The 24,462-nt window shown below is 39.6% G+C and overlaps 1 protein-coding gene across 2 annotated transcripts in view; it reads left to right on the forward strand.

Moving 5' to 3' along the window:
- Positions 1-298: 298 nt before the first annotated feature.
- Positions 299-24,462, forward strand: part of TMEM117 (transmembrane protein 117) — a 454,418-nt gene continuing 430,254 nt past the window's right edge. Inside the window, exons 1-2 of one of the 2 annotated variants that reach the window (XM_077753237.1) lie at positions 299-374; positions 1,441-1,745. In XM_077753237.1, the coding sequence (XP_077609363.1) occupies positions 1,469-1,745 (277 nt within the window). In that variant the 5' untranslated portion in view covers positions 299-374; positions 1,441-1,468. Of the gene's footprint in view, positions 375-1,440; positions 1,746-24,462 lie in introns of those variants that run through there. The other variant, XM_077753238.1, reaches the window with a different exon arrangement.

The following is a 24,462-nucleotide window of genomic DNA, read 5'->3' on the forward strand; positions in this document are numbered from 1 at the left end:
CTGTAGGCTTTGTGAGGGTCCCTTTTTTCCTCCCCATCCTAAACAAATTGAGAAAGAAGAAAAAAGAATTGGCAGATTTCAGTGACATTACTACCTTTATTGCTATGTTTAATCTCGGCTTTTATTCAGCTTTGTTGCTGAAAACATAAGAGATCTAGCTTAGTTGGAGCACCAGATGAGTTCACCAAAACCACATCCCAGAATTGGCTAGACTTAATTACAACCAGTCACAGCCTTGGCGAACTGAACACAGGCTTGTGTCCTTTATAGGCAGGCTGCCTCCCAAAAAGGAAAGAGGACCTGAGCGAGACTTTGGGAGTGGGGTCTTCACATCAGAATTTTAAGAAAGCTCTTTACTCTCAGTGCACCTCCAGGTGAGGACCCACAGCTACAGGCATATTATGTATTTTTCAATGCCTCTGTTGCCTTTCCAAATGCCTAGATTAGGCATTCTTGCCTTCTTCACTGGGGAAAAAAGTCCTACTAATCAGTACTCCAACCCTGAACTTGGTTATGTCCTCTGTGCAGTGTTCTCCTTTTTCCTCACTTCCCACAAGCAGAACTGCCCAGTCCCTCCTGCATGTAACTACTGTAGCTGTTTTCTAAAACTTATTCTGTGTTGAAATTATTTGAAAACTAGACTATGAACCTTTTTATAAAAGTCCATACACGGCATACAGGAAAAGGTCCCCAAATTACTAAGGGATCCTGCTAAGGAGAGGGATTGGGCAGAGGAGGATGTTTAATTTTTGTTCTTATGTGCTCAGTTTACGTCTACATTGCTTTGATTTTTTAAAGGACTCTGTATTATGATTGTAACCTAAAAATAGTAATCTGAAAGAGGAAAAGCATTGTGCTGTGTTTTTGCTCTGCATTTCCTCCTGAGGTGACCTCTGCAGGTCACCTCCGTCATCACCCCGATTTTGGACAGTCTTCTGCCCTCTCACGTCCTTTCTCCCCTGCTCTTCTATTCTCTTATTCTCCTTCTTTCCCACATCCCGCATGTGGTCAGAGGTGTGATTAGATGGCGGTGAAGGGACAATATTTACTTTCCTCCATCTTGGACTTGTCTTGGGGTCATGAGAGGAGCAGGTAGCATCTTTAAAAGCATTTTTAAAAATTTTTTATGATTATTTTATGACAGAGAGAGAGAGAGAGCATGAGAGCGAGCAAGCTGGGGAGGGGCAGAGATAGAGGGAGACCCAGAATCTGCAGCAGGCTCTGCACTGTCAGAGCAGGGCTTAATCTCACTAACTGTGAGATTGTGACCTGAGCCGCAATCAGGAGTTGGACGTTTAACGGACTGAGCCATCCAGGAGCCCCTGGTGGCACCTTTTCTAAATATGGCTTCATTGAACTGTTACAAATCAGAACAGATAATAGGAAGAGAGAGACTGTTTTTTTCTCCTGCTGTAACCCTATGTATCTTTTCTTACACAGGTAAACAACGGAATTGAAGTTCTGAAGGATGGGTAAAGACTTCCGTTATTATTTCCAGCATCCCTGGTCTCGCTTGATCGTGGCTTACTTGGTGATCTTCTTTAACTTCTTAATATTTGCTGAGGACCCAGTTTCTCATAGCCAAACAGAAGCCAATGTTATTGTTGTTGGAAACTGTTTTTCATTTGTAACAAATAAATACCCTAGAGGAGTTGGCTGGAGGATTCTGAAGGTGCTTCTATGGCTACTTGCCATTCTCATAGGACTCATAGCTGGCAAATTTCTGTTCCATCAGCGTTTGTTTGGTAAGTACCCATGAAACATAAGGTTGCTAATGATTGAATTCTATTCTTCAAGAGAGAGCCCTGTTATTTCTAAATGCCAATTTACGATGCATTTTAGTGTGCCCTCCAGCCTTAATTTGCCATGCGCTGTGGTAGCCGGGTTCTGCCACAGTTTGCTGTCCAATGCTGTACTTTCCTGTGGCCTAAGGAAAATTAACATGACATACAATTAGTACTAAATTTCAAAGAATGTCTTTAGAGCCTAAATTAATGTGTGTGTCATCTTATTTAGAGAAGGCATGAGAATAGCTCTTTTCTCATAAACAGTACCTAAGTATGTTATCGTAAAGAGTTTGCCTTCATGTCACACCACGTGTTCATTAAAGTAACTTAAACATTGCTCATATATTTACATATATTATTCACTCTGGGAATTAGAATGGTAACTCTAACTTTTTACCATTTTTCTCCCCCCCTTTTATTTTTTTTGAACATTGGCTTTAGGATGTTTATCTGAGCCTATTCAACCAAAGTATATTAGCACAGAATCCCTTGATAGTAAGCAATAGACAAAGACAAAGACACTAAAATAGTTTAAGCTAAGGAAAGGTAATTTACTATAAGGGTACTGAACTATTTTGCAAAGATCAAGAATCATTTTGGTAATTGGGATAAATGAAACCAGGGCTTGAATTCTATAAGGATATTCTTTGTTACAGTTTCTCTAACATATCTGTTTTATTGTGTTCATACTAAAGATCAGTTTACATCTACTCAGAGAGACTGGCCTCACTCTCTTGGTTCTAAGTTTAAACTCTGAGAAAAGAGCCTGATGTTGACCTAGTTTGGGTGTATTTTTCTCCTTTTGCCTAATTGATTTTGGTCAGGAGTTGGGTGGTATTTATCCAACAAATAGTCATTGATCACTTATTACATGCCAGGAACTATTCTCCCATCCAAGTACTAACCAGGCCCGACCCTGCTTAGCTTCCGAGATCAGACGAGATCGGGCGCGTTCAGGGTGGTATGGCCGTAGACGCCAGGAACTATTCTAGAGAGTGAATCAAAAAAGTAGGAACTATGCTTATAACAACTTACATCCTGTAGGAGGGAGAAAGACAGAAAACTAATGTGTAATATGCAGAGAGGTGGTAAGTGCTATTGGGAAAAGAAAGTTTTAAAGGCTGCTTGGCCATTTAGGAAGAGAACTTAATAATAAAACATTGAATTTAGTAATTATAAGATCATAGTTGACACAGTGTGGGTATTTTCAGTGTAAAAGTTTGGTTAGAAACAGATTACAGTGGTTTCAGGAAAAAACAAATTGGGACACACACATAGTATTACTTCTATATTCTCAATCTCTACTCCTTAAACTGTTGTTATCTGTTTCCATTACATTTATTTATAAAATGTACATGTTTTATATGTATTATACATGTACATTGTTTCAAGAAGTTTGGTGAGGAAATGAAAGGAGATAGGAAGTAGCTAAAAATGGAAGAAGGACTAAGGAAAGATTGTATTGGTGGTGGTGGGTGGTGTTGGTTTTGAAGAGTAAGATTCATTCATCTGCTTGTCATTTTGGGGGAAAGAGCTAGATTGAAGTGAAGATAAAGACAGAGAAGGAGAGCAACTCTGAAAGCTTCTTTGCTTTTTGACTTAGGACACAGGTAGAAATAATGGCCTTAGTGGGGACAGGAGGAGAGACCCCATTTCCTCAGAAATTTTCATGAGAGAGAAAGTTTGATGTTCTGATAGGTCCATTGGAGTAGAGGAGTAGAGAGGTAAGTGGGCTACCACCTGATGATCTCTGTTTGACTATGAGCAAGGAAGAGCTAAAGATAAAAGGCTGAATGATTTTTAAAAGGTGGGATGATGCAGGAGGTTTAATAAAGTGTTTAAGGTTTGGAACAGCTGACTGTAGGTAATGTTGATGTCACCTACCTAGGAACAAATAAAAGGGTTACTGATGATCAGTGAGGCCTGTTGGGGTTAACCACTATAAACTGGAATGACATCAATCTGAACTGCTAAGCGTTTTTCGTTATAAGAGCTCAATCACCTGGAACAGAATTTGAGAGTGATTCATCTGGGTGAGGACTGCTCAGCCTTGCTGCGCTGAAAACAAAGGATGCAAAATAAATGGAGGGTTCTAATAAAAGTTATTGTTTTGATTAATGGGGGTCTGGCTGGGCATGGAAAGGAGATAAGAAAGATTGATGGTGTGGGAGAAGTGGGCAGAGGCTGGAAGATTGGGTGAAACTGAGTAGGTGAAATGGAAGTAAGAAGAGGGAAAGGATTTATGGGTGTGGTGAGATGCCATGTTGTAACAGAAGTACAGCCAGTCTTGAGTGGTGATTCCCAGCTAGGGCATGGCCTTTATGAGAGCCAAAGTAAAGTACAGAGACAGACAGGTCATGACAGAGAGGGTATCTAGGAACTGGGTGTTAGTTGGGCCATCTACCAAACCGTGGACAAGCATCGTGCTGTGGTAACATTTACAAGGATGGAAGAGGTTAAAGGTGGGTGTGAGTGGGAGGGGGTCAGTTTCCAAAAATGGGTGAGGTGTGCTGGAAGACCAAACAATAGATATCTGTTACAGACAATGACTGGGTGTGTTTGTAATCTGTTCAGGAAATTTTCTCCTCGTAGAAAGGTAAGGCAAACTTAGATAAAATATTCAATTTGGAGAAAAGTTACCTACCTATATTCAGATTGATGGAGAATTGTACAGTCAGGGTCATAGTATTAATGAGACCAGATCATCTGGTTCTGTAATTTCTACCTTTTGTTAAGTTATTTTATTATAAAATCTTGTGTTTTATACTAAAATCACCTTACATTAATGGCTTACTTTTTAATTCTCCTGTTGATATAAATAATTTAGCCGTGAAAAGTTGCTCTAGATTTTGCTCTAGATTTTTTGGTATGTTGAGTACAATTATTTTGAGATAGTGCAAAAGTGTACCCCAATTTTTTTTATTTGCTTACTATAGGAAAGAGTCTATAATGTAGTTAGCTTTATCACTTCTCTTTGGCAGTTTCCTTTTTTTTTTTTTTTACTAAAAATCTATGAAATTATATGAGGTATTAGAGAAGGAATGATAACCTTTGGCACATTGTGGTGGTAAGTGGAATGATAACTGGACTCTTGATTGAATTTTTGAATGAACTCCAACGTCTTCTCCTCCTGTCTCTCTGCCTCTCCCTTCATAACCATTATTTCCTCCTTCATTCACAAAATGGTAATTATCTGGGCACCTTGGTGGCTCAGTTGGTTAAGCGTCTGACTTCGGCTCAGGTCGTGATCTTGTGGTCCGTGGGTTCGAGCCCCGTGCCGGGCTCTGTGCTGACAGCTCAGAGCCTGGAACCCGCTTCGGATTCTGTGTCTCCCTCTCTCTCTGCCCCTCCCCTGCTTGTGTGCCCTCTCTCTCTCAAAAAGGAGTAAACATTTAAAAAGTTATAAAAAACAAAGACCAAATGGTAATCATTTGCTCCTAATAGTTCTGCTCTTCTCCAGGTAATTCTGGAATTTTCTACTGGAATAATTTTTCTACATGGCTAGATGGCTCCTATTACCTACAAAATAAAATCTAAACTCCTTTGATTGATATCCAAAGCTCTTGATCTCCTGCATGACTTCAAACCTGGTCTCTGGACATTCCACACTGTACAGAATTACCTACAGGTTCTCAAATCTCTCATGCATCTGTGCCTTTGCCTACGTGCCCTGCCCCACCCTGCTCTTGGGCACCACACTCATCCCCTTCTTATTAACTTGGTTGCTTTCTCTTTTTCCTTTACATCCGAGTTTAAGCATGATCTCTGTGACGCTTTCTCTGACTCCCTCCTGTCAGATGTTGTCTTCCCTCCAGCTCCCACTTGTGTCTGCTTGCAGCAAGGAACGTGCAGCAGGGTGCTGAGGAACTGACAGCCACAGGGCGTTAGGGAAAAGAATCCAAAATGTAACCCAGCACGAGTGTTGTTCTCCTTGGCTTGGAATGTGATCAGTGTGTCCCCCCTGGTTTCCAGATAACTAGCATTTCTACCTAGTTCATTTTTTTTAAGAGGCCATATTTAAACCTTTAACAGTTTGCAGATGCAAGCTTGTGGTAGGTGGTGGTGATGGTGGTGAGAGTGTTTATGTGGGGAGGAGTGGGATCGGTAATGGCAAGCACAGAAATTCTTGTTCCAGAAATTGGAATGGTTTACAAAATAACCTGAATCCTTTTGTGAGATCAGTTAAACAGTTTCTTTCTTTTTGTTAATTCTCTTATGAAATGCCAAATAAGAATATTGATAGAATGGCACTATTCCTTTCACTGTTCCTTTCATTTCATTAACTTGTGAATCTTCCCTCACTTATTTTCTTATGGAAAATCTCTTCTTAGTACCCTCTGAGAGGACGATACCATATGACCAATTTAAAGCATGCGTGAGGAACAGTGATAATTCTCTGAGTACATAATTTAATCTATTTGTTATGAGTTTTATTTCTATGAGGTATAAAAATTATCATTTTGTGGCTCTTTAGTTAGCAGCATGAAGCCTCCTCATGATTTATCATTTGTAATGGGAATTGTCCCAAACAAAAGTGGTCACTCTTGCAAGTTGGAAATCGCATGTTATCAGAGACACAAATGATTAAATGCATTTTATTTTTTTTTAATAGTTTATTGTCAAATTAGTTTCCACATAACACTCAGTGCTCATCCCCACAAGTGTCCTCCTCCATGCCCATCCCCCCCTCCCCCCACATCCATCAGTCCTCAGTTTTTGTCAGCATTCAAGAGTCTCTCATGGTTTGCTTCTCTCCCTTTCCCCCACCATTTCCGCCCTTCTTCTCCCCCTTGTTCNTCACTCTTGCAAGTTGGAAATTGCATGTTATCAGAGACACAAATGATTAAATGCATTTTAAATTACCCCCCTCTCACCTTTACTGTATTGTTGGAATAACATGAGAGAGTTGGGTTTCCTACTCAGCGGTAAATTTTATGATTTCATACTGGTCACAAATCCCAGATTTCCCAAATGTGGAAAATAAGGTAAGAGCACAGAGGAAATCACAATTGATACACTTCAGAAAAACTTCTTTAGGTTTTTAGATTTAGCACTGAATCTTTTTGAGGTGAGTATTATATTTGGATTTATGAAAACTGAATTCTGTTGGAATACTCTCCCAATGCCTCTCTTTTATATTTGTGTGGATAATTACACTGTTTAAAAAATAAGCATCCTAGCCTTTTGAAGAATTAAACATTATACATTGGAGAAATCCACAAATAGAGAAATCCAAAGACTTCTAATGATAGCACTTATATTTCTGACGATAAGACTTATTATAAAGAAATAAGCTTATTCAAGAAATCATTTTTATTCCAAGACAGAAGTGAAATGATTTACCAAAACATATATGCTTAATACAAATAAGAATGGAAAATGAAGGCCATAGAAAAGGAGAATTAGATATATTTTGGTTTTGTGAGGTTTGTTACCTTGTTGATTTTGAGCTTTCTTGGACCCTGGGCCAAAGGAGAAATGTGATATATAGCTTTGGATACCAGAAATGATGAATATTGCAAGTTTCACAGGGGAATCTTTGCACTAAATATTGGAGTTTCCTTGCCCTAAGTACTGGTCAAGAATTTTCTTTTTTCTTTGGCTTGTATGGGAGGCACTGAGGAGTGAAGTTGCAAAGGCAGAAATGGATTTCACATTCTTGTATCTTAAAGCAAACTTTCATAAAAGTTTAGAGTGTAACTTAAGCATGAGAGCAGCTCTGTGCTTTTTTTATACTCTGAAAGTAATTCTGTGGCGGGCAGAGTGATGAGGATCTAAATATTGCCTTCTAATTGATACGTTTATCTAATCGGATACCTTTATCCGAGGATGAATCTTAGGACCTCAAGATTGTGACAAATGTCTTTTTCAAACAAACTGCTCCTGCTATTTGTCTTCCCCATTTTCCTTTTGTTTTCTAACATGTGTAAAGAGCCTCTATCAGTTGTAGTTTTCTTCTTAACATGGATGGAGGGCAGGCTGAGTCAGAACGAGTTGACAGGAATATGAAACTGATTCTGAACCTGTTAATATTGCACAGCTCCTTTGTAAAAACATACATATTTGTGCATGTGGTTATTTGTATAATTGCTTCATTAATGTCTGGTTTCCTAGCTATACCACAAGCCTCATGAAGGCAGGGATTAGGTCGTGTTGCTTATCATTCAATCCTCAGTGCCTAAAACAATGCCTGGAACATGGTAGTATTTGATAAATTTGGATGACTACATAAATTAATGTTCCTTGGTTTTTTACATGTTGCCTTTGCCATTGTCTTTTTATTGTAAGCTCGAGAAGGGTATTCATTTGTTCATTCATAAAATATGAGACGTGGTCTCTGCTCTCAAGGAATTTAAAATCTGGTTAAAGAGAGAGGATACATATGCATGAAAAATTAATTACTCTGATAATACAAGGAAGTGCATATCAAGTATCAAATGAATAGTCCAGACTGTGAATGTTGTGGGAATTCAAGAAGGAAATAAGGGTGGGTCAGTAAGGCAAAAGAAAGCTTTGCTGCCAGTGTGGGATCTGAGTTCAGTCTGAAGCATGAGTGGGAGGAAAATAGTCAGATCTGATGCAAAGAATTCAGTACAGATTTCAGGTCATGGGGTAGATGGTGTCAGCCGAAGAGACGACAACAACTTAGCTTTTTTTGGAGTTGGGAAAAACTGAGGAAGTTGTGCTCATTTTGAAGGGAGTGAAAAGTTTGCATTAAAAGAGAGCAGGAGATGGTAGAAAGGTGGGCTGAGTCTAAATTCTTTGGTCTTTAAGTGCCAGTCTCATATTTTGGACCTTATTTCTTCCATTGTGGTATTTGAATAAAAAAAAAAAGTATTTGAATAAGATGGGAGACAATGACAAGATTCTCTTGAGTCAGAATGAAGCAGAATCTAGTGGGAATCAGAGAAGGACAGGTTAGGGGAGTAGAAAGGGAAGGAGGGAAGTATTTTTGGAGTCTCTTGCAACCATTCAGGCCACTCTTGAATAGGGGTGGGACCATGGGCAGATAGATGGGGACATGTGGAACCTTATGGAACTTCAACCATTGATGGGATATGAGGAGGTGAGAGTAAGAGTGAAGTCCCAGGTAACTGGGAAATTGAGTGGGTGACTAAAAGAGTGGTCATCTTATTAAAAAAAAAAAAGAAAACGTCAGTCAGTAGGAGAAACTAGTTAGAGAAGGTAATGAGTTTAGTAAACGGTGGGTTTAGGAAATGAGAACACAGACAGTGGACCATTTACTTTGAATAGTGCTCAGAACAGCACAGTATGGGTTTACTGAACTGAATCCAGGCACACCATTTCTTATCCAAATCTTGAGACGAGATGTGTTTCAGAATTCAGCGCATGCGCCTATAGTTGGGAGCTCACCCTATGGGGCTGAGGAAATAACTCTGTTACCAAACACATTGGCATAACCGTAGCTGGATTATATACTTATTCACATGAAATAGTGTGAATAAAGACTATAAACAGCCTCAAGTCAGTTCGGACGAGGCTTTGCTGCTAAGTGAATTCAGGTTTGGTCACGTCTTGCCAACAAATCAGTTACAAAGATCAGAGTCTTGGGATTTCAGAATTACAGGAAGTGGATAATGGACCTACACTTGACTATAAGCAACATTTCATACACATGTTTGGTTTCTCCAAGATACCCCTCAGCATAGAAACTATGATGTTTTTAGAAGCTGGTGATTAAAAAAAGAGAGAGGCGGGGTTTTGACTGAGATCCAGGGATCTCTAAAAGAAGAATCCATGTTGAAAGTGTATTTTTCTTGCGTTTATAGTCTGCGAAATATTAAGGAGTTTGCTATTTTCTACGTACCTAGGTCTGTTTTAGTTTCGAATAGGAAGTTCTGAATAAAATGTTCTCAATACATCCAGAAATTTGAGAAGACAAATTCCATGATTTTTTTCTTTTCTTTTAACAAAAAAGCAGCTTTGCATTAAATACCAAGTTACTCAACAACGTTCTGTCATTTCATGAATTTAATAAAGCTAAATACTTGTTTGTTTTCTATTGTTTAGCTTTAAGTCCAGTCTGAAATTCTTTCCTTTGTGTTTAAGCTATGCATATGATTTTATCATTTCAAAATAGAAAAGATTCAGATGTCCCAGAAAGTGTGGGCAAGATAGTCATGGTGATACAGGAGCATCAAAAACATGAAGAAACAGACTTATAGTCATATGCTTAGGAAGGAAAAGGATTGTTTTAATGTAATAGTATGAGTATGGTATGCTCTCTTTTGTGTTAATTGGAGGTCAGAATAGCTAATTAGTATAAATAACCTGATAGTTGATAATACATTAAGAAAATGGGTATTTATTACTTCTCAGGGTGCTTGTCAATAGTTGATTATTATAAGTATTGTACTCTCAAATAGGACTTCATTTTGGAGGAATTACTTGAACAAATGCTGTAGACAGAGCTGAATTCTACGTAGAATATCATTTTAAGCTTTGTCTTCTCAAAGTACTGTATTGAATACTCATGGTAGTCATATTTAAATGTTTATTACCGTCTTCATTTGGAACCAATGTATGCTGAGTGCCAGAATCTTCATTTTTCTTACACTTGAGTTTTTGAGTTGTGAATACATAATTCTTTTTGTGGCGTAAAATAATTTTGGTCAGAAGTAATCACAGAATTCAAGTTAGAGAAAAATGTTACTCCAGTGCTTGTGAAAAATAATGAGAAAAGAAAAAAAAGCAAGGTTTTTTTGATAGGGACATTCAGAAAGGTAGGCTCATGAAGGATTGATATTTAGCATTAAAATAATCCCCAAGGAACACCCTCTTCACAGTTGAATTCGCTAAGATTTATTGAACTTGGTAGCCCTTTACAAAAGCCTTATGCTGCTTTAATGTCCTTACAGAGCAGGGAAGGAAGTTGAGGCTGAAAACCCAGGGTGTCGGGCCATTTCCTCCTACCCCTGCTTATTAGGGGCCTTCATTAGTTTGCAGCCACAGTCATTGCACGTCCATTAACACTAAAAGGCAATCAGCTGCAGCTCTCTGTGTGCTAGGATCACCTGGCTGCTCTAGTTCCCGTAAGACAGAGGATGCAAACAGTGTAAAAGGATACCTTCAAGGACTTACTAAAACTAACTCAGGTAGAGCATTGTAATTAAGCAATTATTAACCAGGTACCTTTCTGGATACTTTTTACTGTGCTTGATAGGTGAATCATCAGAGGCCAAGGCACCCTTTCCTTACCGGCTCCAGCCATTGCTTCCTCTTCCTCTTCTTGTTTCCCATATATGGGAGGTAAAGGTAGAACTTTTTCATGGAAACGACATCTAATGGAATTGCAACACGCAGACCCATGCACAGGGTGCTGAGAGAAACCACTTCACTGATGAATGAAATAGTAGTAGCCAGCGTGGAACTTGATGGCTGGTTAAACTCTGGGAACAATGGGAGTGAAGAGTGATTGATCACTTGATTTATTTAAAACCACCTTGATAGAGGTTGATTATTGTTCAGATAATAAGGTCAACATTCCTAGGTGGGATCCCGAGAAGTATGATTTGAGAGGACACTGACAAGTAAAGGTTTTCCCTGCTTTGATTTCTTTTCTCTTTTATGAATTCCTAACACTGGATTATTTCTTGAAGATGCTTTCACTGGGTAAAGTATTATGATACTTGGGAGGTATGTTGAACTAACAAGGTTATTAATAATTAGCCTTCATTGGGAGAGCTAGGTCCAAAGGGTAAGTGTTGGTAGGTGTGAGAATGTCCTGATAAGGTATCTGTGCAGGATTCTGGATAGAAGAAAGGGAAGATCATTGAAGAACTAGGGATTCACTGGGGGTCAGGCTGGAATAAGGACACAGAGCCTCTCCAAAGAAAAACTAGCTGTTTCCAGTAGTGGCCTTTAAGCTGTGTATTGGATTTTGAGTATCTGTGGTGGTCAAAGCAATTCTCTCTTGTTTGGATTTGTGTTTTTATCATGGCTGTGGTCCTGACTTAACTGTTGATGGAAAAACAGAAATGCACAGGGTTGATTTGCCTGGCTCCAAGGTCACAGCAATAGCCAGCAGTAAAATTGGAACATAAACTGAAGCCTCCTGATTCCCAGATGGGCACCTTTTCAGGCATCCCAGATGGCAAACCGGCAGCAGGCGAGCCTCGTCCGCCTCAGGACTGGGTTGCGCTAGGCCGCTCCCTACGGCTCCGCTCCACTTTGTCTGTGTTCAGGGATTTTTTTTTTTTCTGGCACCATCTCCTGCCTGACCAGCCTTCTCTTCTGGATAAAGAAAGTCATTTTGTTGACCCTGCAAGCAGTTGTCTAGTTCCAGGACAAAGGCTGTCATTGTTGCTAACCCAGAAGATGTCGGCACAGGGCTGCCTGCCCTTGGAGCCCTCCGTGATCTCCTGTTCTGTGCTGGGCTATTCTTCTCCCCCGGATTCAAGAGGAATGTGATCGCACATCAAGATTTCCCCAGACTAGTCCATGCTTGTTAAGGTACTTTGCATTTCCTTGAGGACATGCCCACTGAAATGGATGGACGAGCTAAGGGTAGACGAGCAAATTCACACAGATATCTGAGGGAGCAAGTGTCAGTTGCCCAGGGAGGTTAGTATTTGCATTGTAAATTTTTAAACTTCATATTTTCCCGCTGCCTCAACATTCCTACCAACAGGCTCTGACCCCGCCCCGGTGACCAGGTACACCAGTGTGATATGGCTGGCCTCTGACACAAGCCCCCCCTTGCCCTCTGCCACTGTGACCTAGTGACATTCAGACGCACCCATGAAATCCTCTTGGACCTTCTGTTTGTGTACCCCTGACCCCAAATAAAGACACTTGCCCACTGTCCTTACTCTCTGGGCTCCCCACCTGCTTGGTTAAGCCGGCTCCGGGGGCCTCCATGTCTTTTTTCCCCCCATGTGGCCCCTTTGTGGCGTGTGGTGACTCTCTTTAGGACTGAGGGTGATAAATGCTGTTTTCCTGTCCCTCTCATGTGGACCCTCTGTGGCCACACCTGCCTGTCTCATGAAAGAATACAAAGCAGTGTTTCTTGGCGCTTCATGACCTATCCCCTATCTCTTCTATGTTCTTCCCAATTTATTCCTGTTTGGACTGCTCCATTTTTTTAGTGTCATCACTGACAAACATTTGAGTACCCATCATTTGCAAGGGATGGCGCCAGGCGCCACGAGACTCTTGTCTTTAGAGGTTTTGGTGAATGAAGGAGATCAGACACAGACATATGAAAATACAGCTGTACTATGACTCTGATGGCAGCATATGATAATTGCCTTGTAAGCAGGATGAGGAGTCTATTCCAAAGGGGGGAAGAAGTCATTTCCAATAGAAACGGTCAAGTAAAACCTTAAAGGAGGACTTCATAGGGACTCTAGAATCTCAGGGTGAGTGGATTTGGTGAGAGCTTCCTTGGTATGTTTTCAGCCAGTCTCTGAGTACCTCTAATAATGATGAACCTACCATCCCCTAAGAAGTCTGGGTCTGATCACTGTTTCTGCAGTAATTCAAGGGCCTGAACCCGAGCCACGCCTTGCAGCTCCAGGAGAATTCCGTTGGAGGGAGGAGGGCATTCCAAGCTGGAGAAGTGTCAGACACACAGTTGTGGGGGAAGGAAAGGGCAGCTGGGTTTGTGGCAGAGTGGAGTGCGGCAGCTTCCCTGCGGTGGCAGAGGAGGCTGCAAGGGGAGGCATCAGGGCAAATTGTGGAGGGTCTTGCATTTCAGTTTCAGGAGCTTAAAATGCATTCTGGAAACCGGCGGAAGCCATGGAACATGTCTGTCTTTTTAAAATTTTAGATTACAAATGTAGCACAAAACTGTCATGAACAAAAGAAAACAACAACACACACCACCCCCAGATTAGATGAATGACGTCAGAGAGCTTAAAAGGTTTTGATCGCAAGAGGGCAGGATGATGGATGCAGGATGACCAGCTTTGAGAGGAGGGTGCCCCAGTTGCTTGGGTGTACCTGACCTTAAGAGATCGAGGTTCGGTTTAGAAGTGGCAAGGAGGATGGAGTGGAGGGGAAGGAAGGAAGCAGGGTGTGAAGGAAGACCTGATAGTGCAAGCACACTCTTCTTTTTTTAAAATTAACATCTTCATTTTGAGAACTCTGTTCCTAGGGCACCTGGGCTCAGTTGTTGAGCATCTGACTCTTGATTTCGGCTCAGGACATGATGTCACGGTTTGTGGGATGGAGCCCTGTGTTGGGCTCTGGGCTGACAGAGCAAAGCCTCTTTGGGATTTTCTCTCTCTGCTGCTCTCTCACTCACTCTCTCTTTCTTTTTTTCTCTCTCTCTCTCAGAAAAAAAAAAAAAAAAAAAAAACTCTGTTCCCTGAGTCCATTCCCTTCATTTACTGAACACGGTGTATCCATTTATTTCTAAAATTAGAAATTTAAATTATCAATAGATGATCCTACCTTCTTTTCTAAGTTTGCTGAAAGAAATGAATGTATTATCCTGGTTATTTGTAACATTAGAAGAGACTTTAAGAAAAAGCAGATTTGGGACCACCTGGGTGGTTCAGTTGGTTAAGCATCTGCCTTTGGCTCAGTCATGATCTTATGGTTTGTGAGTTCAAGCCCCACATGGGACTCACTGCTGAGCCAGCTTCAGATCCCTCCCCCTTCTCTCTCTGCCTGCCCCCTCAAAATAAATAAATAAACTTAAAAAAAGCAACTTTATGTTTACAATTATGTATCTTAAGTTGTGAAGATACTGATGCCACTGAATTTCCTTTTTGAAGCTTAGTATTTGCTGCCTAAACTTGCTCACTGTTTTGTATCATGCTCATTGATTTGTCTCACTTCACTTACAAAGTATTTCTATACCTCAGCACCTCAGTAATATAGGCCTTGGTTTTGTGTATTCAGTGAATACATATTGAGCATCTTTTTGAGCTCTGGGGATTCAGCATTGAACAAAACAGAGTCCCTGCCCTAACTGAGCTGGCATACTAGTGGAAATAGATGGACAGTCAAGAACTAAGTTATTGTATACTATGTCAGAGGGCAATCCATGCTGTGGCAGTCAACAAAGCATGAGACGGAAGTTGTGGGAATCTCCTTGGATAAGGTGACATTTAAGCAAAGATTTGAAGGAGATGGGCAGCCAACAGGGCAGCTTTCTGGGGAAAAATGACCAAGAAGAGGATGAGGCAAGTATGGAAGCCCCAAGTCGGCAGTGTGTTTACAGTGTGTGAACTGGAAAGAAGCCATTGGCTGGAGCAGCGTGAACAGAAAGAGAGGGGTCATGGGGACGGGACGGGATAGCAAGCTTATAGGCATTTGGTTGGAAAGAGTCCTTTCTCCTTGAGTAAAGGGAAGCACTATTAAACAAATACTGTGTAACTTTAAGAATTTAGTATCTAGTATGGACATACTACATTTAAAGTTGGTGTTTTAGTGAAACCCTTGAGCCCTGCTTCCTAGTTTACTGTGAGATGATGCACAAATCGATGATTTTCAGTCTGGCAGTTCCTTTGACTCTTTGGAATGACCATTATGGTTCCTCTATGGGGGTGCTCACCCCATCTCCCTTCCTCTGGTGGGATATGGAAGTGAGGATGGTGGGTGAGTTATTTGATTATTTTAAAGAGTGTCTGTACCCTGTGCCTGTTCCTCTTCCCCACCAACAGTGCTAATTCTGTAAAAGTATTTTTAGCAGTGGGGGTGGGGAGACAGCCCTGGAGGCAGCAGCTGTGGGAGCCGCCCCAGTTGTTTGTTTCTAAAGTTCTGACTCGCAGATTACCTCGATAGGGTAAGAAAAGCATCCTTCTCTAGGGATGAGTAAATGTTCTGCCCATTGGAGTGGAGGAGGCTGATGGCCCTTCTCAGGTTTTCTCCTCATTACTCCTTCCATGAGTCTGTTAATTTAGCCACATGAAAAATATGACCATATTCTGCGTTGCTCTCCTGCTTCTATTTAGAGGCTAAACAGATTACTGGATTCCATCCCCTCCACCGAATTTTGTAAACACAAGCGCTTGACAATCCAAGCATTTAAATCAGGACAGAGAATTTACTTAACAGCTGAATTCTTGATGATAGAGCAAATTGAATATGAAAGAATATTTTTACTTTTCCTCACAAAACTCTCACCAGAGAGTGGAGGAAGAGCTTTACATAGGATACTCAAACAAGGGTAGATATTTTACCCCTAGATATACAAGAAAGGCTAATAAAATGGATGTTATGCATTTATTCAAGAGGTATTTCTGGAGCTCCTGTTCTGTGCGAGGCCCATTTCCAGGCATTGAAGATGCAACAGTGAACGATAATAATAATAATCATAGCAGTAACAAATGACTCAAGGTTCTTGCTCTCTTAGGTTGTATCTTCTGGTCTACAGACCATTGCAGTCATTTACACAGTTTGTCAAGTATTTGTCTCCTGCACCTCTGGAACACAGTGGGATTTCCTGGTCTTGTGATTCCTTCTGGCTGGTTAGGTGTGAGCAGGGCTGGTGTATGGCCTTTCTGAGTTGGAGCATTTCATTTGCACATGTAAGACTCTCCAGCGGTTTTGCTCTTTTCCTCAGCCATCAGCAGTGTTCCAGATACTTGCTACTCTGGTTGCCTGCTTCCCAGAGTAAAGGCAACATGGAGTAGGTTCTTTTCTTGGCCCTGAAGGAACCTGTAATTTTGGGAGAGAAATAGACCTTTGTTTGTTTGTTTATTTTTTAATGTTTTATTTAATTTAATTTAATTTTATTTATTTTTTTGAGAGAGAGACAGTTTGAGCAGGGGAGAGTCAGAGACACACACACAGAATCTGAAACAGGCTCCAGGCACTGAGCTAGCTGTCAGCACAGAGCCTGACACGGGGCTCAAACCCATGAACTGTGAGATCATGACCTGAGCTGAAGTCAGACACTTAACCGACTGAGCCACCCAGGCACCCTGATAAAATAGACCTTTGTTGTTTAAAGGCATTGAGATTTTTGGCGTTGTTTGTTATTGTGGCATAACCTAGCCTGGACTGAGAAAGAAATTAAAAAAAAAACCCACTTTAAAAAATGTTTATTTATTTATTTTGAGAGAGAGAGTGAGAGAGAGAGAGAGGAGGGAGGGAGGGAGAAATGAAGGGAGAGAGGGAGAAAATGTGCATGAGCACAAGCGGGGAAGGGGTAGAGAGAGAGAGAGGGAGAGAAAGAATCCCAAGCAGGCTTTGCACTGTTAGCCCAGAGCCCAGTGTGGGGCTTGATCTCACGTACCTTGAAATAATGGCCTGAGCTGAAATTAAGAGTATGACATTTAGCTGATTGAGCCACCCAGGCGCCCCACAAGACCCCATGTTTTAAAGGGGATAATTTCAGATAATGATATATTAAGAAACTAAGGCAGGGAACTGTGACAGAGAATGCCAGGCTGCAGCTTGGCGGCTCTGCTAAATATGTCAGATTAGCTCCTTTGGAGGGGATTCTATGGGAACTAAGAGTTGAACAATGAGAAGGAGCTAGTCACGTGAAAATCAGGAAGATATGTACTGTAGAGTGAAAGAATAAGAAATGAAAACATTCAGGACACTTGAGAAACACCAAGAATGTTTGTGGAGCTTCTAAATAGGAAGAAGAAAGATGAGGTAGGAGTTAATGATGTAGGACTTAACAAGTCATCGTAAAGAAATTTTATTTTAAGAATAAAACATCCTAGGACTTTGAGCAGAGAAATTATATATGATTTAAGGCTTTTAAATTAAAAAAAAATTTGTGTTTGAGAAAGAGAGTGTCCAAGCAGGGGAGGGGCAGAAAGAGAGGGGGACAGAGAATCCAAAGCAGGCTCCGTGCTGTAAAAGCCCGAAGTGGGGATTGAGATCATGACCTGAGCCAAAGTTGGATGCTCAACTGACTGAGGCACCCAGGTGCCCCTGACTTAGGTTTTTATAATGACTCTTGGATCACTTGGGGAAAAAAATGGCTTTATGGGGAAAAGAGTGAAAGCAGGGAGACTACTCCTGACATAGTTGGGATATGGCTGTGTTAGTCCTTGTGAGAGGGTATGGGTATTTGATTCAGGATGGCAGCCATGGAAATGGAAAGAAGTGGATGGAATCAAGATGTATTGTGAAGGTTAATCTCACAGAATTGGAAGATGATTTGGATGTGAGTGATAAATGTAAGATTTGAGGACGTGTGTGTGTGTGTGAGAGAGAGAGAGAGAGAGAGCACAACTGGGTGGGTTATATTGCTATTTAATAAAACACAGAGATTGGGTGAAGAAAAGATTTGTAAACAAAAAAATCAAGTTTTTATTTTGGACACAATGAGGTTGAAATGCCTATCTGTATACCTGTACTTATTCAATACAAGTTAGATGTGTATGGGGTTCCTGTCCTAGTATTATGAAATAGCTTATGTCAGATTAATTTTCCTGTAGATAAAAATTATAACCTTTTACCCCCCCCCCCACATGAGACAACTGTTTGCAGGCTTTGGAGAAAGACCTAAGGAAAACAGAAACTGGCAGGGGGCGAGGGAGGAATTCAACCCTGTTAAAAGAGAACCATTCTGGTGAGATCCATGTGCACATAATCCTGAAGACACTCCCCAGCCCACGAAGTATGGGGACAGCAATAACTCCAGTAGAAAGCTACAGTTCTCTTGATTTGTGGACTCAGAAGATGGAGTTCATGGCTGGCAGAGCAGCTGGAAAGTAATGAGGGAAATCCTGGAAAGGACAGACCCACAGGGTAGAGAAACCCAAATTTTAGCTACAGACTCAGCTTAAACCCTTGACTAGCTGTCAGCTACATACTCTTAGGAAAAATTCAAGAAGCCCAGAAGAAACACTAGGTAGAAGGTTGAAAGAACTGAACAGAGACTTAATTGGCTCTCTACTGAAACCCCAGAAAGGCTGCCCTTTAGAAATAAAGATTATATCCTAGGGCTGTGGAATTTGTCTCAGGCTTGAGGACAAAACCAACATGGACCCATCTTAGTCAAGTGTAAATTCAAGTTTACACAAGTTCAGAGTGATTAGCAGATAAAATTTCAGAGCTTGGTAGAACAACCACAAAATAAAACTTTTCAGAGGAAGATTACAGAATACAGAGTCTCTACAATGTATCATCCATAATGGCCAGTTTAAAATACTACATTTGCAAAAAACCCACAACAGTAACAAAATAAACAAACAAAAAGTCAGGACAATATGACCCATAAACTCCCAAAAAAGTAAGTTATTAGAAATGTACACCTTGATGATCCAGAAGTCAGCAGACAAGAACTTTAAAGCAATGTTTACATATTGCTCATGGGCAAGTAAGGTAATACATAGAAAACCCAAAGTAGTTTCATAGTCAAACTACTGAAAATCAAAATAAAGAGGTGATCTTGAAGGCAACTAGAGAATAAAGTCATATTTTGTATAGGGAGAATGATGATATGAATGATGGCTAACTTCTTATCATAAGCAGTGGAAGCCAGATAGCATCTTTAAAGTACTGAAATAAAAATTTCAACCCAGAATTTTTTATTGAGACAACATCTATTTTCAAAATGAAGGCAAACTAAAGACATTTTTTCAGACAAATAAGACCTTTATCTACAGTAGATCTGTGCCAAAGGAAATGTTCTTTATCTGGATTGCAGTGAAACCATAGAGATACTCAGATCCACAGGAAGGAATGAAGAGCACTAAGTCATAAATATGGGGATAAATTGAAAGACTCCTTTTTCTTTTAATTTCTTTAAAAGACAACTGAATGTTAAATGGAAAAATTATAGTATTATATTGTGGGCCTTTCCAACATACAATGTATAAAATATATGACAACAGTAACACAAAGGATGGAGGTGAGTGGAATTTGACTGTTGCAAGATCTTTGTATGTTATACTAAGTGGCACAATATTAATCTTAAACCGTGATAAATTAAGGAGGCATGTTGCAGTCTTGGGGACAATCACTGAAGAATAATACAAAGAGGATAGATGATAAATGTAAGTAGGAAGTAAGTTAGAGTACTAAAAAATATACTCTTATGCCAAAGGAGGAAGGAAAGCAGGAACAGAGTAATAGCATACAGATGGGACAAGGGTAAAACAAACAGCAGAGTGGTAGATCTAAACCCAAACATACCTATAATTAAATTGTATGCAAGAAACCTAAACATTCCAATTAAAAAAGGCAGAGATTGTCAAACTGAATTTTAAAAAGCTTGATCTAACATATACAGTTTATAAGAGATATACTTTACAGACATAGAACAACTGAAATTAACCAGATGGAATATGAATACATCTTATGAGCAGTAAGTATAAGAAAGCTGGTGTGAATATGTTAATCTCAGACAAAATAACCAAGGTGGGCATTTGAAAATGATGAAAGGGGTCAATTTGTCTGGAAGATATAACAAGTGTAAATACACATGTGCCTAACTAGAGGGGTTCAAAACATCTGAAGCTAAATCTAATAGAATTAAAGAGGGGGAAAAACAAATCCACAATCATAGCTGCATCATTCATTGTTGATCCCTTAATTAATAGAACTAAATTAGAAAAGTTAATAAGGTTATAGGTGATTTTGAAACTATCAGCCACCTTGATTTGACATTAACAGGACATTCGTTAAACCAAAAACCCTAAGAATATACATTCTTTTCAAGTAAAACAGCATTCTCTAAGACAGACTAAGGTTTACCCTTCTATAAACAAAAGGAAGTATCAAGAATTCATTTATGTTTGAACCATACTTGGAAGTATGCTTGGACTGTACTTGGCACATAAAAAAAAAGCCTAAGTGAATTTCAAAAGAGAAAATCACATAGAGTATGTTCTCTGACCACAAGAGATTAAATTAGAAATAAAAAATAGAGGTGCCAGGGTGGCTGGTTGGTTAAGCGTCTGACTTTGGCCTAGGTCATGATCTCATGGTTTGTGAGTTCGGGCCCCTCACTGGGCTTGCTGCTGCCAGTGCGGAACCCGTTTCAGATCTTCTGTCTTCCTCTCTCTGCCCCTCCCCTCCTCGTGCTCTCTCTGTCTCTCTCTCTCTCTGTATTTCTCTCTCTCAAAAATAAAATAAACATTAAAAAAAGGAAGTAGAAAATAACACGCGCACACACACACATATACACACACACAATCCCCAGTACTTGAAAATTTAAAAACATACTTTAAATACCTATGGGTTGACGAAAAATTTACGAGAGAAATTACAAAATATTTGTAATTGAATGATGGTGAAGATACAACCTGTCAAAATATATAGGATGTAGCAAATGCAGTGTTTCTTTCTTTTCCTTTTTTTACAGATAGTTTATTGTCAAAGTGGTTTCCATATAACACCCAGTGCTCATCCCCACAAGTGCCCTCCTCCATGCCCATCTCCCCCNTGCCAGCATCTAGAGTTCTCGCAAATGCAGTGTTTCGAGGTAGATTTATATTTGAAACGCTTGTATTAGAAAAGAAAGGTTTTAAGTCATTGCTCTAAGTTCCCATCTTCAGGGGTTAGAAAAGGTAAGGCAAATTAAGCCAAAAGTAAGTAGAAAGAAGGAAATATAATGAAGAGCAGGAAAAAGAAAGAAAAAATAGAGAAAATTAACAATTCCAAAGACCGATTTTTTAAAATGATCAATAAGACTGCAGATTACTACTAAGATTGATCAGAAAGCAAAGAGAGAAAACACAAAGTACCAATGTTAAGCATTCAAGTGGGAATATCACTACAGATCCTAAACAGGTAAAAAACATAGAGAGTGTCAGTGCATGTATGCTAATAAATCCCAAAAATCCCACAAAAGAGATAGACAAATTTCCTAATAGAGCATGTGTTGAATGCAATAGACATAAGAAGAAATAATCTGAATAGCTATATAGCTATATAAGAAATTGAATTTATTATCAAAAACTTCTCTTTAAGGAAAATTTCTGGCTTAATTGGTTCCAGTTCTTGTGCTCTTGAGGACTTGTTAGGTGATATCCTTGAAGCAAGAAGAGAGAAACAAGGATTTATTTATTTAATAAATGTACTTATCTTATGCTTGGCACTGGTCTAAGCCCTTTACAAATAACTTAGTTGTCAGACGTGTGTTGAAGGACATGGAGAGATGAAGAAAAATTTCAGGAATGGCCATTTCCTACAATATATGCAATATATTCAACAGAACTGATTGCTACTGGCTGTTTTCTGCCCACTAGTGACAAAAATTTGTGTGCAAACCGAAGCATGCTTTCAAATGTGGACTCTGATGGCACAGTCAGTTAGTGTTTTATCCTCATTTTCTCTTTGTATGCAGAATAGAAAACAGTTGAAACTGGAAATAGGAGGCCCAACTCGACTTTCTCCTCCTGATTCTTGCCTCATCATTTTCTGCCTTTCCACTTCCTTCTGTCTGTCCCCTTGCATCTCTGCATGTTAAGCCTGATCTATTCTTCAAATTTTACTTCAGGTGTTATCCTGGGGTAACATGCCTTTGTATAAACCCTCATCATCTTGCATATTGAAGGGGTTTACTAAACATTTCTTGAATGGATGCCACGAATAGATGAATGACTCAAGGCAGATGTCTGTTGTTTTAGTTGAAATGAAGAAGTAACTCCCTTGTTCAGCTTCATCCTCACTGGTATCATGGTATCATGACTGTAAACGAATTCTGAATGTCTAGTTTGGCTGCCTGCACAATGGTGGTTAGTGTTTAATACAACAATGTAAGCTATTACTGAGCAATTTTGAGACTCTTGAGAGTAGACTGACTTGTTATTGACTTGATTTGATAATTGATATATGCCAACAAGAAGTTAATGTTTCATAAAAGATTGATAGGAGATACTTTTTCCAAGCATTTATGAGGGGTCTTTCCCCCCATTCCCCACTGTGTTCAGAGTACAGTACTAGGCCCTGTTGGATATTTGACAATTCATCTAGGTATTCTTCTGATAGAAAGAAAAAAAAACCCATCAGCTCATGAGCTTTGAGTCCTATCTTAATTCCTTTATTCCTTAGTCAACATATTCGTTAATTGCGAAATAAATAATAGTACTTAAACTTAAGTGTTAATTGCTCATAGTTACTAACGAGAGTAAGTGTGACAGTCCCTGCATTTCAGGGAGTGAGTTGTGACTAAGGCATTTCAAATCTCCCTATCTTCAGAACCACCAGCTCATCACTTTCCATTTTTGGCTTATATCCTGTGATAATCAAGGATTGGCTTGGAAACAGTATTGGCATAGACCATCATTATGAGCACAAATACTATTCTAAAAATAATTGAAAAAAGTGTCTCAGCCTCTGACCATGGAAAACCTATGACTAAGACATTACATCTGTTTGGCCAGTGTGGAACTCAGTGACACAGCAGGTATTAAGAGGTAGAGAAATTATTTTTCTAACATACTTTCTCTTAGGCATCTAATTTGCTAACGTTAGTTCAGAATTCCAAATACTCTTCATCACAGAGCTTTTGTGTGTGTGTTTTAGTGTTACCAAAGAATTAGCTTACTCAAAAATGGAAAATCATAAATCATTATATGACATGCTATATTGGAAGAGGTTGAGCATGATTCATTAATAATCTCCCAGTTGCAAAGGTTATTTAGAATCTTCCCATATTCTAGTTATGACATTTGAGATAATAATGTGCTTCCTGGGGCGCCTCGGTGGCTCAGTTGGCCAAGCATCCGACTCTTGATTTTGGCTCAGGTCATGATCTCCCAGTTGGTGAGATGGAGCCCTATGTCTCATCAGGTCCTGCGCTGGTGGCTTGGAGCCTTCTTGAGATTTTCTGTCTCCCCCCTCTATCTCTCTGCCCATCTCCTGCTCATGCACATACTCTTTCTCCCTCAAAATAAACAATTAAAAAATGTGCTTCCTCACTCTGCCATGAAGTAGTATGTCTTGTTCCATGAAGCAAAGAAATGGTGTCACCAGATAAAATTTAGTCTTTTAATTTTTAATATCTTTAATAGCATTATACGTTTCTTTAATAACCACAGATTACAGCCTACTTTTATTCTCTTGATTCTTTTCTGGCAAAGAAAAAAAAGAAAAGAAATGATGATACAAATGTGATATTTAACTACACTGGAAAATATCTTGAAATAGAAGTTTATAAAGTCAGAGCTTAAACTGTAGGGGCCATAGCCAGAGAGGATGTAGGAAAACCAGTGGAAAATTACACAAAGATGTCACGGGAAAGAAAATTTGAAGAGGTGGGTGATCCACAGAGATGAATGTCTTAAGAAAGAAAGATGTTGCGAGCAGATAGTCATGGAATGTGGTGATAGTTACAATGACAGCAGTTTGTAACAAAAACTGGCTTCCATTTTGTCCTTTTTATGGAAGGATAATTCTTTATAGATTTGAACTCTCAAAATGTTATCCCACAGTTGAAAACTGAAAGAAAACCTTATTTTTCTTCTTTCTAATAAGCTTCGTACAGTAAAAGCATGCACATTTAAGAAGTGCTTGCAGCATAGGGATTATTTAAGAAGTTAATTATTCGAGAATCTAAGCAAAACCATTTAGCATATGAGAGTATATTTACATTTTACAAATATGTATGAAATTGTGTTAATTCTATAATATAAAGGAATGAAGCTCATCCAACATCTTCCCATGTTCACAGCTTTAATGAAGCTCTTAATAATCATTTTTGATATTGAAATGTAATAAAATACTGAATCTACTATTGTTTTTGCATGCCATGGATATTAGGCAAGATCTGAGGCTTATGCTGAGACAG

This window comes from Crocuta crocuta, unplaced genomic scaffold (genome assembly GCF_008692635.1).
Source record: "Crocuta crocuta isolate KB4526 unplaced genomic scaffold, BGI_CrCroc_1.0 scaffold30, whole genome shotgun sequence".
Taxonomy (NCBI): Eukaryota; Metazoa; Chordata; class Mammalia; order Carnivora; family Hyaenidae; genus Crocuta; species Crocuta crocuta.